Source organism: Cryptomeria japonica, chromosome 10 (assembly GCF_030272615.1).
Source record: "Cryptomeria japonica chromosome 10, Sugi_1.0, whole genome shotgun sequence".
In the NCBI taxonomy this organism is placed as follows: domain Eukaryota; kingdom Viridiplantae; phylum Streptophyta; class Pinopsida; order Cupressales; family Cupressaceae; genus Cryptomeria; species Cryptomeria japonica.
The window spans coordinates 640,043,051-640,057,886 of record NC_081414.1 but is presented as its reverse complement, the minus strand read 5'-3'; the positions used below and the strand labels follow the sequence as shown (position 1 = coordinate 640,057,886).

Below are 14,836 nucleotides of genomic sequence, written 5' to 3'. Positions count from 1 at the left end.
CTTCTATTTGATAGTCTATCACCATCCTTATGTTATATTGTACTTTTGTTCTAGGAAAGCTTTTGATCTTTTGCAATTAGTGTGGGTTTTTTTAGGTGTCTCTTTATATGTCCTAAAATTGTATGAGCCTAATAGCTTCTACTCTTGTTGATAGTTTGGTGGCTTTGAACAATGGCTTCTTCAAAGAAGCGCCTTCCTTGTAATTTTGGCCTTCCATGATGTGAAGAGAGGTTATGTTATGAATAATGGTCCAGATGATTTAGTTATTTCTTATTATGTTGAGTATGAGTAAATTTGGGCTTCCTTGGCTATGGTCACTATTTTGTACTAACTATTGTGATTTAGTGTGATTTGAGCATGGACTTCAAGTAATCAAGAGGGTGGAAACAATCTTCAAGTGTTAGGGGGTACGCGGCCTTGACCAAGGGATGAAAGTATTGGGAAAGTACAAGTGATTCATGTGTAGATCAATGTATCATTCACCTATTAAATCCTAGCCACATTCTCAAATAAATAAGCAAAGAGGTATGTTGAGTGCATATATACATTTTATGTTGCCATGATATAAGTAAGATATCAAACATGTAACTTAGATTGATTTGCAATTTCATTCATAAATATTAGATCTTCCTTGTGGATTTTTTAATGCATAACGTGTCGTTGATTTCAATATCTTTATTGCAAGTACTCTTTTCAGCATGAAACTCCACTCATTGAGGTCTCTTACTAAATGCAAGTCAGTTATCCTATCAATGATGATAGGTTTTGCATGCATTTTATGGGGAAATCTTATTAATAGCTATGGTTGAGTTGTTCATTGTTTTGTGAAAATATGTACAAGTAGATTGGGACATTAGAGTTATAAACACTGTAAATTGTGTTCAAGATCATTTTCCTAATTGTAACAATCAACCACCATTGGCCCAAGGCCACACTAACATTGTTGCGATACCAAGGTTTGTGCATACTGGTGTATGGGCTACTCTTAGGATATTTCATTACCATTACATATCCACACCTAGGGTTTCCAAACACAACTTGTCTGAGTAGGCAGTATCACTGGTAAAATTGTGATTGTCACAATTGGTACCCTTAGGACAATCATTAATATTTGGTCTATGGCACTTTTTTATGGCTTCTAAATACTTCTATGGGGTGTGCAAGGGTCCCACACATCTCTTCCAACATTCCATCCAAGGCACTTCACTCTCACCTATATTATATTCCACTTTATCTATGCTTCTATCCCAGAGGTCCGATACATGAAGAATATCAAACCAATCAATCAAATCTAGTGTGTGTCTGAGAGGTTTTGGAGACCTGCAAGAAAGAGAAATGAAAATACATATTTACAAGAGCATTTCCAACCAGTGGTGTGAGTTTCTAACGGTGAAAAGGCCAAATATACATTTTTTCCAACTCATTGGAAACCCTAGTGAGTGTTTTGATAGTTTTTGGGAAAATAGTGATATCTTCTTCAAATTTCAATGCATCTCAATGCTACAAAAGATGAAATGAAGGTAATTCACTTCTCTACCATATCCAATCGACTTCTAATGAAAATATGATGAATTTCACAATTAAAAATAATGAGAATCAGACTGAAACGTTTTTGTATGAACAAAAATCTTCAACTTCATTTTGTAAAACTTTCAAAATTCAACAAGACAAACTTGGGTAGTGTGACAAAGGCCTATTTATGCCCATCCAAGTGGGTTACAATTTAAACCAACCTCCCAACCAAATTTTAAAAAGTTGTCATGACAATAATGACAACTTTTTACAATTTTTACAATTTTTGCCCAATGGAGCTCAAACTTTCCCAATTAGGTCCAAATACATCATAATGGCCTCAAATGGCCTTATTTACATTAAATAACACAAAAAAAACTAAAATCTCAAATTTTGTCCGTTTTGGCCAAACCTAGGTCCCTAGGGTGCTCCTGCACCATCAAACCATGTGAATTAGCAAAAATAAATGTGTTTTGGAAGTTTTAATGAGAGAAGCTATAAATATTTCTACCTCTCGATAAAGAAAAAAATACCATAAATCTCATTATCTATAAGAAAGTGTTCAGTGATCCATAGAGTTCCCCCAAACCCTTCAACAAATAAATTTAACAATCTCCCCATTGGCCTATCCTCAAGTGACAAACATAATAGACAAGTTGAGAAACCATTCTATACTATGAAATCAAAATGCATACCTTTTGCATTGGTGAGATGTGAAATTGGGCTTGTAAAATGTTTTGCAAAACCATCCCATGTTTTCACCTTTATTTATTTTATGAATTGGAGCTTGGTCTAGAAGGTTAGACAAGTTGTTTTGTAGGTTGTAGCAGTAATAAAGTGCTAGAGGAATTTAGAGAGAAGTATTCTTGTAACCCATTTGAAGGAATAACACATGCATTGTTCTCTTTGGTGTGGTTTTTTTCTCACAAGGGTTTCACCATGCCAATCACATTTTCTTGAAAGATTCTAAAGCCTTTTTAATAAACCCATCATATGCTTATCTTACAATCGTAACGTTTCATGAGGTGACAACAGCTATGAGTTTTAATGGATGCTTTTATTAAAGGAGTTGTTGCATATCCTTCCTCAATTGTGTAAACTACTTTGTGTAACAATAATCAACAAATCCATAACATAAGAATTCACAAATTAAAAATTCACAAGTGTTTCAACTCACAATGACAATGGTTTCATATCCCATCCTTTATGGGTACCCTTGGACACACCTATTGGCCACTAGACTTTGATCACCCTTTCAAGGCTTGATCCAACATTACAAGGCAATATAAACATCATGGTAAACTAGTCTTGGGCTTGTGACATCATAACAAGTGCAAATTAGTGGATCTCAACAATGCCACACATACTATCATTGATGGTTACTAGTCCTTTGCAATTAGGACGGTCAACGTTGATGGCCAAAGGCCAAATCAACACATCTATGCCTTTAAAAAAAAACCCTTGAAACTGACTTGCAGAACCTACACAAGAACTAGGACCAGTCTCTTGGACTTCCAACCTCCCAAACCCTCCAACAAGACTCTGTTTTGCAACAATGACACTAGTAATTTCAATTTGTCACAGTTTGTCCTTCTAGGACAGTCAATAGTGCTTGTGTTCTTCCTTTACAACATGATCTCCAACCTTGTTGATCGGATGCACAAGGCCCCCACACATCTCTCTATCACCAAACACAAGGTGAATTAATCTATATTCATTGAACATGGTGTATATTCAATCTTGTTGTCCTTAAAGGTATGATACATGGAGATATCAAACCCTCAATCCTTCACCACAAATACAATGTGAGAAAGAGAGAGTGAGCTTAGCATAGAAATGCTTCAAGAGAAGAAACCCCTTCAAAAAGAGAGATAAAACCCAACCCATAAATAATGAAAAAAAAACCACCCAAGTAAAGAGAAATGAAGGGCTACGTATACCTTAAACTTATTGTAAAGTGTTTTGTGAAGGTGTTGACATCTATTTGGAATTTAGGAGGTGTTGGATATGAACAATTGGTCTGTGAATAAGCTCTTGATTCTAGTGAATGTGAACCTCTATGTGACTAGTGCTATGAAATTTTTATGGTGCTAGAGTTTTTATAGAATGTGATAAATGGTCATTCAAGCTAGATACCAAACTTGGGGAGAATATGTTGATGGCAAATGGATTTTTCTACTAAGACAGAGTTGTGCCATTCCCATTAGGTTGATAACCTAAAATGGAAACCTGATGGGGGGCAATGTTGAAAACATGCAAGGGAGTCAAAGGCTACAAGCTTAAGAAAAACATCCAAAGTAGGTTTCAAGTATATAAAGTCATTGCAAACCAAATGTGACTCATACAACTAACTTATGAAAAGAACAAAGAAGAACAAGAACAACTAACTTAGATAAAGTAGATAAAGTCATTTCATCTCCCTGATTGGGTTGCTCTTCTTCCATTGGTGTTGTCCCTTCCTTTTCCAGAAAATTGGCTTTAAAGGCTCTTATATTTGGGTTAGTTAATTCCCTATCAGCACCATTTTTAATAGGTTTACCAGTACTCAGTGACGTTCATAGAGTCCTCTTAGGAGTTGGACCATCTCAACCATGGTACACCTCATATTAGCTTGAAACCAGTGCCCCCTATTGGTGGCTGATGGGGATAGAATACCATTCATTGTACATATCAATGAGGTGTGCTTTACATCTAGATAATAATCAAATTTATTTATTTATTTTAACAAAAATAGCCATCGGAATTATGACGGCAATTAAACTTTGCACTGACGATGAAATCATCAGACCAACAGCATTCTCGTCGGTGCAAAGTTTCTGCTTCCATCGCAATTCCGACGCCAACTAAACAAACATCCAACAAGGATGTTGTATGTCCGACGGCACTTCCTTGTCGGACGGTCATCGATGCATATTACTAGACCAACGACCAAACCGTTGGACCAACAGCATTCTCGTTGGTGCAAAGTTTCTGGCTGTCATCGAAATTCTAACGCCAACTAAACAAACATCCGACGAGGATGCTGTATGTCTGACGACATTTTTTATCGGAAGAGCGATCACGACCGCCGTCGGCAGAGTTCATGGTGTCGTTGTAATTCTGACATTCAATGGCATCATCGAAAAGTCCTACGGCGAGTTTTCAACGGTTTCATTTGTCGACAGTCCGACGAAAATTAGTCGCAATTCCAACGATCGGCCGTCGGAAATTAGCCCCGAATGTACTAGTGTAATAACATGCCACTTAACTCCCTAATTTCTCCATATGTATGATTGTTAATTATTGGTCCCAATTCATTGTGAAGAGCATAGGCTTGATTATTTAATCATTAGATAGAGGAGGTTAAACTATAGTCTCTTCATTGTGCTTTGTGTTATCCCCCTCAACCTACAATCTACTATTTGATTCTAGTTATGCCTATGTATTTTCCATGTCTGAGCTAGAGATTTGTATAGTAATAATATACCATTTTTCAATTCCAAATGTGTTGCAATAAATCCATTACCTTCATTAGTGTGATGGACTATGAGACTTATCTTGCAATAGCTTTATCTTAACCAAAATTGTTTGTTTCTACACCTATATGAGATCGTCACCTCTCTTCAACATTTATCTTGGAACTTCTTTACTTGCAATCAAATACTTGTCATAACGTCATTCCCAACTATGTTAATCATGTTGTTGACTTGGTTTACATTAGTCATGTTGGTGTTGGCTTGTTTTGTACAATTGTCATCACTATGGTCTCCAAACCCACACTATTGCTGAAGTCTAATGTTATTTTGACTCGTAGGGTAGTCCCTTGTTATATGACCCCACTTATTGCATTCCAAACTATTATTGGATGACCTTAATCGTTATATTGAATCTATCTTCAATTTTTTGGCATTTGTTATGTTTTTAGTTTTAATACTTATTAAGACACTAATAGATGTGATTGGGTTGTGCTTCATCAAGGTTATAGGTACCATTGATAGCTCTCCTTGGGTAAAGAATAGTTGGGCGCCCTTTTTTTTTTAAGTTGTGCAAGCATTTTTTTACTATATGCTTTTGTTTTACAATTAACCCTAGTATAAGCTTTTGTTTTACAATCTCCACACAGAAGCTTTGATATGCTTCTCTAATTTTTTAAAGCATATCCCTCTAAAGAGCCATAATAATACCCGCTTCATATCCAATTCAATCAAAACTATCATCTTCACTCATTAAGCACAAGGATATCTTATTCTCACTTTCAATATCCATTGTGCAATTATCCTCATAAGTGAAAATATGTTCATCTTCCTTCATAATAAATAAGGGTCTCAAACCTTGAATGAATGATCACTTCTTTAGGCCATCAAATGATTTGTTCTAAGGTCTATCCAATAGTTTCTTGAGCTTCCTATTGTAGGATCACATTTTCTCATGATTATTTTATAGAGTATTAGAGATTTCTATAACAATATCAATCTCATCACCTAAAAATTTAAATTATTTCTCAATGTATCCTAAGTGGTTGCATCAATGCTTGGAACATTAGTGAACCAATCAATCACCACTCTTCAAAGTGAAGTTGGAAAACCTCTCAACCATTGTTATTTCCAAAATACAAAATTGATGGGTTTCTAATGGATGTGCATATTGCTAATGAGACTAGCCTCCAAATATGATCCTCTCACAAAGGAGCATTTCTCGGTACTATTCAATATGTCTTTGTAGTCAACCCTTAATTCACTAGTTCTAAATTAGGCTTTTACTTCAACATTGGCTCTCACTAATTTATCTTGGGTTTTTAGAAGACCCTTGTCTTCACTCGTGTTCTAATAGTCAATCAATTTGTTGAATTGTTTGGTCTACTCATTTATAATGCAGTCTTTTTGTCCTACCTTTGTTTGGGATTGATGGTATTAAACCCTTCAAATTGAAAAGCAATGTTTGAATCATCCTCTTCATAATGATACTTTTTCTCATATCGTTGTAGGATTGGTTGTCCCTATAATTCACAATTAAATCCAACACAAAGTTCTTGCAACATAATGAAATGCCTAGCAGAAAGTCTAGGTAAAAGTTCAAGCAATTGATCAACTTATTTTGCTACTATCAAGTTGCCCTAGATAAAATCATGCTCACATACAAATAGGCTCCATAGATACTTTAACTCTCTTATGAATTTGTTTTCTCATTTGTGACTTCTTTTGACCGCTTTAATCAATTGAGGCATAATGTTGCTATCATTTGTGTGTGGTCAATAAATAATGTTGACCAACTTACTCTTTTAAGTCAATTTCAACTAACCCAATGTTTCGTAAGGCTACAATGCCAAAACGTTTGCTCTCAAAATTGTACACCATCAAAGAACGTAAGTCACGACATAAGCACACCATTGCAAGTCATAGAGAATATAGATGATTCACTATAGAGTAAACCTTATACATGGCATCCAACAAACTGGTATAAGACTTGCTATTGAATGACAAGATTTTAATTTGTTGGTTGGCACAAACAATTGAACCTTGAATCATTACTTCACCACCTAATGCCATATTTACCAAGAGACTAGTCTCCTACCCCTAGAGACATGTCTCGGAGACAAAGACGGAGACGGAAACACATCTCCAGTACCGGAGAAGGAGACGGAGACAGAGACGCATCTTCAATACTGGAGATGGAGACCGAAAACTTATGGATGCATAGGATGCTTTTGGCTACCGTCTCTTGCCATCTCTGAAGTCTCCCGATCAAACATTGACGTCTCTTGCCAAAAAACTTAGTGCAAAATGCATTTAAAGGGAAAAAAAAAAAAAGGAAAGCAAACAAATAAAAAAAGCATGTAGCAAAGCAAAGTTGTAGGGAAAAAATTAATAAGAAAATCGTGTCACAGGAAGGCAAAAACCAATGCAAAGTTATAGTGATCGGATCTACTAACAGTGTAGAGTTTTTGAGAGGGACATAAACAATTGTATGACTGATTTCTTGTTATTGTAATATTCTAAAGAGAGATTGCCTTTGCTATTTAGCCGACAATATCGAGTGTGCTCAACACCTATATTACCCTACTTTCACTAAACCATTTAAACTGGCTATAGCACCAGTAGTATAAGCAATTTTAACTTCACTTTTTGTGCAATTTTAAAGTTAATGTTAAACTTTACCACTGTTCTTGTTTTCTAAGTTTGTCATATGCCTCCAAGTACCCCCATCTCCTATTTTTTAAAATTAGCCATACTAATACCAGTACCAGCAAGTACCCCCGTCTCCTGGAAACCTTACCTAATGCCAACAAAGATGAATATAACGTTGTCTTCAAAAACAATACATTTATTTATTTTCACAATCTACAGTTTTGACTATGATTTCTTAAACACCTGCCAACTAATCAAAACCAAGGAAAAATTTACATATACCTATTTGAAACTATTTAGTAAAATCTCATAAACTCAACCAAAACTACCATTTCAGCAAATGCTCAGAATGTGAGTTTTGACAAATGCCCATTGCATATGCATTTTAAAAATCTAAAAAATACAGTTATTGCACTCTTTCATGGATCAGAAGATTCATAGACCTTTTTGCTAATGCATGCAATTGATTCTTGGTTAACACAACAGCCAGCACCCAAGCTACAAAAAAACAATACATTTATTTATTTAAAGTCTTCAGATATTCCTTCAATCACAGTTAAACATTGTCTTTATTTAATATTGTGATTACACAAACCAAAGAGAAGATTACAAAAACTTGTTTGAAATTGCTTTGTCAAATCTCCATACCTGATCCGATGCTATCATTTTAAGAAATACTGGGATTATGCTGAGATTTTACACGGCAGTTGCATCTGTCTTTAAATAATCTGAAATTATTTAATGAATCATTCAGATAGCAAAGATTCTTGGACCTTGGTATTTGCTCTAAAAAGGCACTTAGTAAAATTGAGAATATGCACTTACTCATAGACATCAATTTAGACAGACATCCAAAAAGTTAAAAACAAATGAACAACTGACTGTAGGATACACTGCTTAAGAAACAATACTCACACTGAATCATGTAAAAGTCAAGCTTATATTTGTTTGCAAACAGCTTATTCCTGTGAAGATAAGCATCCTTTTTTGCCGTTCATATATAACTCTTTGTGCTCCCCATGGAAGGTAAGCATATTTTCTATGCTGCTGTCAAACATCCTCGATAAGGCTGAGTTTAATAAATATTTGTAATAAAATGTTGCCTTGGCCAGAAGATGCAGAATCCGTATAAAGATTTAAATGAGAAGTTTAAATGCCGAGTTTCTAATACTATTTATATGTTTCCAAAATCAATTTACCATATTACCATTTAGCAAAGTACTATTATGTATTTACAAGTAATTAAGGTTGCTTTGGAGTTAGTCTATTTGGTCGGTTACTATATTAAATTGGTTCCAGACATTTATCCTCGATAAAAATCAAGGATGATAGTTTCCACATACGGTGGAGTAAAAAGCTGACTTGTCTCAGATCATGTATAGAAGGGCCATTGGATAGAATCATATTCTTAAAACAGTACTGATCAGACAACTATTTGAATATATGGTATTCTGCAGAATACAATCTATGCGGGACACCTAAGTATTCCCTGTTTTGAAGCTTGACTTCTTAAGATGATCTTTCACAAATCATTTATCATGCGTTTCATTTCAACCTGTCTTCTGTGATCAGGTTCTTCCAATGCTCTCTCAGTAAGAACATGCTTGATACGACACATTGATTTCCTCACCTACAAGAGAAAACAATAGTTATATTCAAATACAAATAGATAAGGTTGCTACGCAAAACCAACACCGAGCAATTGAAATAATTAATGGCAAGGATCCATTAGTTAACCATGGTTGGTATGCAGCTTCTAAATTTAAACATATTTTAATTCTGATTCCAAAAACTATTCAATGATTGTAAACTAATCACCAATCAAGTCAAAAACCGAAATAGAAGGTGCTCACACAGCTCTTGTGAATTTGGCAGATGATAAATCATGTCTTTTTTTTTAATTTGATTTCATTTGGACTGAATTTCATCAAAGTCCCTCAAACAAATTTTGTTGCACAAAAATTAGCTTTCTAATAAAAATTAAAATTCTTATGTTGATAAGAAGCCTATTTCAGCATTCTGCAATTTTAGTTACTGATTAGATACTTACGGAAGTAAGAGACAAAAATGTGAGGTCTACTACAAACAGAGTTCATCCTAATGGTAAACCTGAAGCATTCAAGGACTTCTAATATGTCCTTTACAAGGGAATTAAAATATTACATGATGTGACAACATTCTATGAGAGCTCTGAATATAATTGGCATATAATGATGGTAGATCTTGTGACCTGTGTATGAATCACAACCATGTACAAAGGTAGGGTATCAGAGATTCAGAAGAGACAAAGTACTTTTTATGCAAACTCCCAAGAACAATTGAAAAGTATATTTGAAAAGATGTACACCCCATTTTTTTTACCACAACAAAGGTGAAAAGTTACAGGAACGTCAATAGCCTTGAATGAAATTTTATGTAAAGATGATGCTGATGCTACATAATCCCTTATGCCCAAAGAACTTTGGTTCGTGGCAATTAAAACCAAAACCTCCAAAAAGTTTGAAATATAGCTCAAAGGTCAACAAACAGCCTCCTGATTCACCAAAACATTTAAAATTCCTAAAACCGTGCATTAAATCTATTTTATTTTGTTGAACAAGCAAGTACTTTTCTTCATTTAAGCTTTTAACAGGATGCAGGGTGTAGACACCTAAAACTGGAACAACTAATTAAATGGATTTTATTCATTTAATCATCATTAAATCACCTATTAATTAAATTAATATCCCTATTCTTCTAATTAGCCTATTAATCAAATTAAAGATTTGATTAAACCCCTTCTTCTATCTAAGCCATTTAATTAAATTCACATTAATTAAATACCCCCCCCCCCTCTAGCTATTTTAATTAAATTCACATTTAATTAAAAATATCAATTTATTCCCTTTCCCATTTTTAATTAAATCCACATTTAATTAAAATCTCCTTTGCATCTAAATAAATCAAAATTTATTTGTAAATCTATTCCCACTTGCAAAATCCTACAAATGCAATTTGCATCCTTTTCTGGCTAAATTAAATCTTTTTAATTTACTAAAATTCGTATTTTTCCTCACCCACTTGCCCTCTCCTACATTTCCCACTTGCCCTCCTAATTTCTTCTAGAATCCCTCTAATCCTCCATTAATTAACCTAATTCTCCTCATCATGGCCAATCCCTAAATTTGAGAAAGTCTTCAAAATGCATTTAAGACATTCTCCTTTCAACAAGGTAACTTGTTGAATACCCCCAAATTTGTAAGGCTCTTACAAATTTGTCCCCTAGACCACTAGTAGTTTTCCTCTTGAAGCAAGTTAGCCTCCAAAGTCTTCAAAAGGCATTTAATGCCTCTTACAAGCCCACACCCCTAACCCATGATGGTTGTCCACTTGACCATCTTTTATCCTTGCACAAGAGTTTACCTCTTGGACAATAGCCTACTTCATTGGATAAAAGCATTATCCATTGATGTCACCCCTTGAAGCCTTTCCTAATGCTCAATTAGTATCTAATGCTTCCTTAGCATCTCTCAAGCCCTCTCAAGGTGACATTTGTCAACTTGGGATTGGATTGAATCTCTCACATGGATTGATAACTTTCAATCCTAGCCCTTGTTGAGATTACTCAATCTCAACCATCCATTTCTCTATTTTCTCTATACATAGAGCCCATTTCTTCAATCTAAGGATCCATCCACTTCTATTGCATCCAAACTATAGTCTAATTGTGTTGTGAAGGTTATCAAGGAGCTCAATCCCCATCACCAAGCATTTAGGCCATCTTAATTGCATTATAGCTTAGTTTGTTTATGCATGTTTAGAATATCTTGCTAGCTTAATTCATATCATTTTCATAGCATTCTCATATCTCATCCTCATATTAGCCTAATTAGTTCACTTAATCTTTCAATTTGGAACTCATTTTATATCTTCATCTTGCATCTTGCATCTCCATCCATCATCTCATCTTAGCTAGGATCTTAGTTGTAGTCATTTTGATCCTAGAATCATCATTCATAACTCGTTCTCTAGGTTGTCATCTTGAGGATCAAGTGCTCTTCCAAGTGAGGGCCACCTTGAATCTTAGAGATCTTTAGAGATAGAGGACCATGGGACGGGCATAGCAATCTTGAGATTTCTTGGACTAACAATTAAATTAGTTTGCATTTCCAATCTCTTGATTTCACTAACGTAATGTCTCATGTGTGTGTATGATTTGTGTTTTCTTGCAGGTGCACGCATCCCCCACACTTTAACCACACATTAATTGGTGCCCGTCGTGGGGCAAGACCCCTAAAATCCAATCTTTCTAACAATTTTTCCACAGGTTCACGTAAGTTCGTACGAGGGTTCTTGTTTTGCCGTACGGGAACCTACCATTTGTCGTATGGGCTTGTGAAGAAACTTGTACGAGTTTATGGTGAAAACAGAGAGCTTTTTTTTGTGTTATTCTATCCTTTGTCTCTTTTCTAATCTCGTACGAGCTAATACTTGAACCTGCACGAGTAAACTATTTTGTCGTATGGGCATATGGGAATTGTCGTACGACTAGGTGAGAAACCTCATACGAGTTTTTGCTTTAACAGAGGAGATTTCTAACCGAGATTTGAAAATAGGCTTGGAGAAGCCCACCATATGATGTTTGATTTTTCTAACTAGTGTTTTCTTGCAGGTCTAACAGTTTGATGCAAGATTGAAGAAGTTAAAGTAGGATTTGAATTTAATTTTTCTAGCTTTTTCAAAATTGGCTAAAATTAACTCATTTTCTTTTCAAGCTAAAAAGAACCTCATTAAGTTTCAATTGGTGAAAGAATCTCACATTTCCATTTGGGGGTTTAAAAATAACCAAATTTGCAAGGTTAAAAAGAACAACTTCACATTTTCCTTCTTGCAAGTTAGGTTCACACTTCAAATTTTGGGGTTATAAAAAGAACAACAATCTTTATTTTCTTGCAAAGGTTAAAAAATTCACAATCAATACCTGTTTGCAAGATTAAAAAGAACAATCCACATTTCGTTTTACAAAGCGATTTCCATCTCAAAGCAACGTGCATTATTTTAAGTTGACCAGGATTTCATTTCCTAGATTAAACAAACAAATTGCTTTGTGGGACTAAAAAAAACACCATGCTTGTTGGAGCAACATCTCCAAAATAGGTCTTAACCAATCATTGTTTTGCAAAGAATAAAAAGAACATTGTTTGCCTTGTCTCGAAAGTGATAGGTATATGCTCTCCCCTTAATTGGGTGACCAAAAAACCAAACCACTCTTTCATGTTTTTTTTTACTTCAAGCAATTAAATCCTTTAGAAGGCCTGCCCTCCCGAGTTGCCCTTAAGGCACCATTAAGGCCGGTGAGAGGGGAACAACCTAAGTGGGAAACAGCTTTATCGCCAAGTGTTCCAAACCACTATAATCAAATCTGGAGGCTGACGAAAGTCCCCTCCAACGGTTTTGCTCAGTGATTAGTCTTCCCCCAGTATCTTTAAGATACATAAAGCCTTTGTTCTAAAGGTTGGGAAGCCTCTCGAGGGAGTTTATCACTAAAACCCGAACGAAAGCCTGATTACAAACCATAGCAATAGAGAATTTGAGCCGAGTCAGTTGTCAAACATTGGCAATATCATAGTGCAAGGGTGGGGAAGAATCCGCCCCCAAGATTACTCACCATATATCTCCCAAGATAACTACTCAACTGTGAAGCAATTCACTTTGGTTAATTTCTGGCAAAAGGAAAAAAAGTGGGCGCCCTCTAGGGGGTGACAAGGCTATTTGAGCTAACGGAGTATAGAGACTAGTGGGCTATAATATTGTCAATGACCTTTGAATAAAGAGTCTATCGGTCGTGTCTTCTATTGTAAATCAAACCAGTACAAACATCGAGTATTTGAAAACATCCTCACAAAAACATACACTCAATGTTTAGCATAGGGATAATCATTGTTTTCATGTGTGCTATGTCTTCTTGTCACAAATGTTAAAACATCATGCAAATCAACCAATACAACAATCAGTTCAAAACAAAGAGCAAAGAGCAACCTTAGAGAAAAGAGAATTTCCAACTCCAACTAAGCACCTTTAGAAAGAGGTATCAAATCATCAACTATCTTGAGATAAGATTTCATCCAACAAATTAAGGAGTATCCAATAGAGTGATCAAGACTTCCACCATCCAACAAATCTTATCAACATCAATACCTAGTTAGGTCCTCAAGTTGTCAAATTAAGTTTCTACATCAGGAAACTTGACTCATATCATTTGACACACTTTATCGTAGAAGCAAATCAAACTAAACCTCTACTTGATAAATAAACTTGAGCATCTAAAACAAAGTATCCATATCCAACATCAACATCAACATTTGATCATTTTGTATGACCACTCCCCATATTTTGAGAAGAAGTCTTCATCAAAAGACTCAGTTGAAGAAGAGACGACCTAGTTCTAAGGCACTTATCAAGAGGAATAAATTTCTCTATATCAACCGTCAACTCTTTACATCACATCACGCATTCATGTCCAAAGAAAAACCAATGAATTTGACAAAGAACCTTTGAGAAGTAGGGCTTATATTCAGAAAGCAGCATTCAACCAACGCCTTAATAGTGGAGGAAGGATTAACCCCGCTTTCTTTCCAAAGTTTCTTATCGCTTATAACGAGGCTCGGCCTAAGCCACCAACTCCACCAAGAACCCCAATAGAAGAAGAAGAATTCACTATCACTCGATCTCAGAAAAACAAGAAGAAGGAATCACAACCAAAATCAAGTATGAGTCGTAGACTGTCCAATCCTTTTGATGAATATGCAAATATGGGAGAAATAGAGATCACCGACGAACTTCTCCAAGAATGTCAAGAGAACGCATCTTTCCAAAAACTCGTAGAAAGACTTATAGAAGCAAATAAGGAAAAATATCTACTCATGCTAACTAGCAAAGGAGTCAATATTCCTGAGGATTTCGACACAGAAAACTTAAGGAATATAGATGAGAGAATTTCAAGAACAAGAGCGAGAAACTATGCTTATCAAGAACAACGGAGAGAAGAAGAGACACATGATCAAGAAAACATACGCAACCAAGATCACACCCATGAACAAGACAACACTCACGAACAAGACCATGCCCGCAATCGAGACAATGTTAATGAACGAGGGGAAGCTTCCCCTCGGAGGACATATGCGCCCCTAGCTACTCTTACACAACAACTCCAAACAATTCAAAGACAAATGCAGGACATG

The 14,836-nt window shown here is 35.5% G+C and overlaps 1 protein-coding gene across 5 annotated transcripts in view; it reads right to left on the bottom strand.

The window, feature by feature from the left end:
- Positions 1–8,540: 8,540 nt before the first annotated feature.
- Positions 8,541–14,836, bottom strand: part of LOC131073395 (uncharacterized) — a 90,190-nt gene continuing 83,894 nt past the window's right edge. For all 5 annotated transcript variants that reach the window (XM_058009825.2, XM_058009824.2, XM_058009826.2 and 2 more), the window contains one exon: positions 8,541–9,246. In XM_058009825.2, coding sequence (XP_057865808.1) covers positions 9,139–9,246 — 108 coding nt within the window. In that variant the 3' untranslated portion in view covers positions 8,541–9,138. The remainder of the gene's footprint in view (positions 9,247–14,836) is intronic.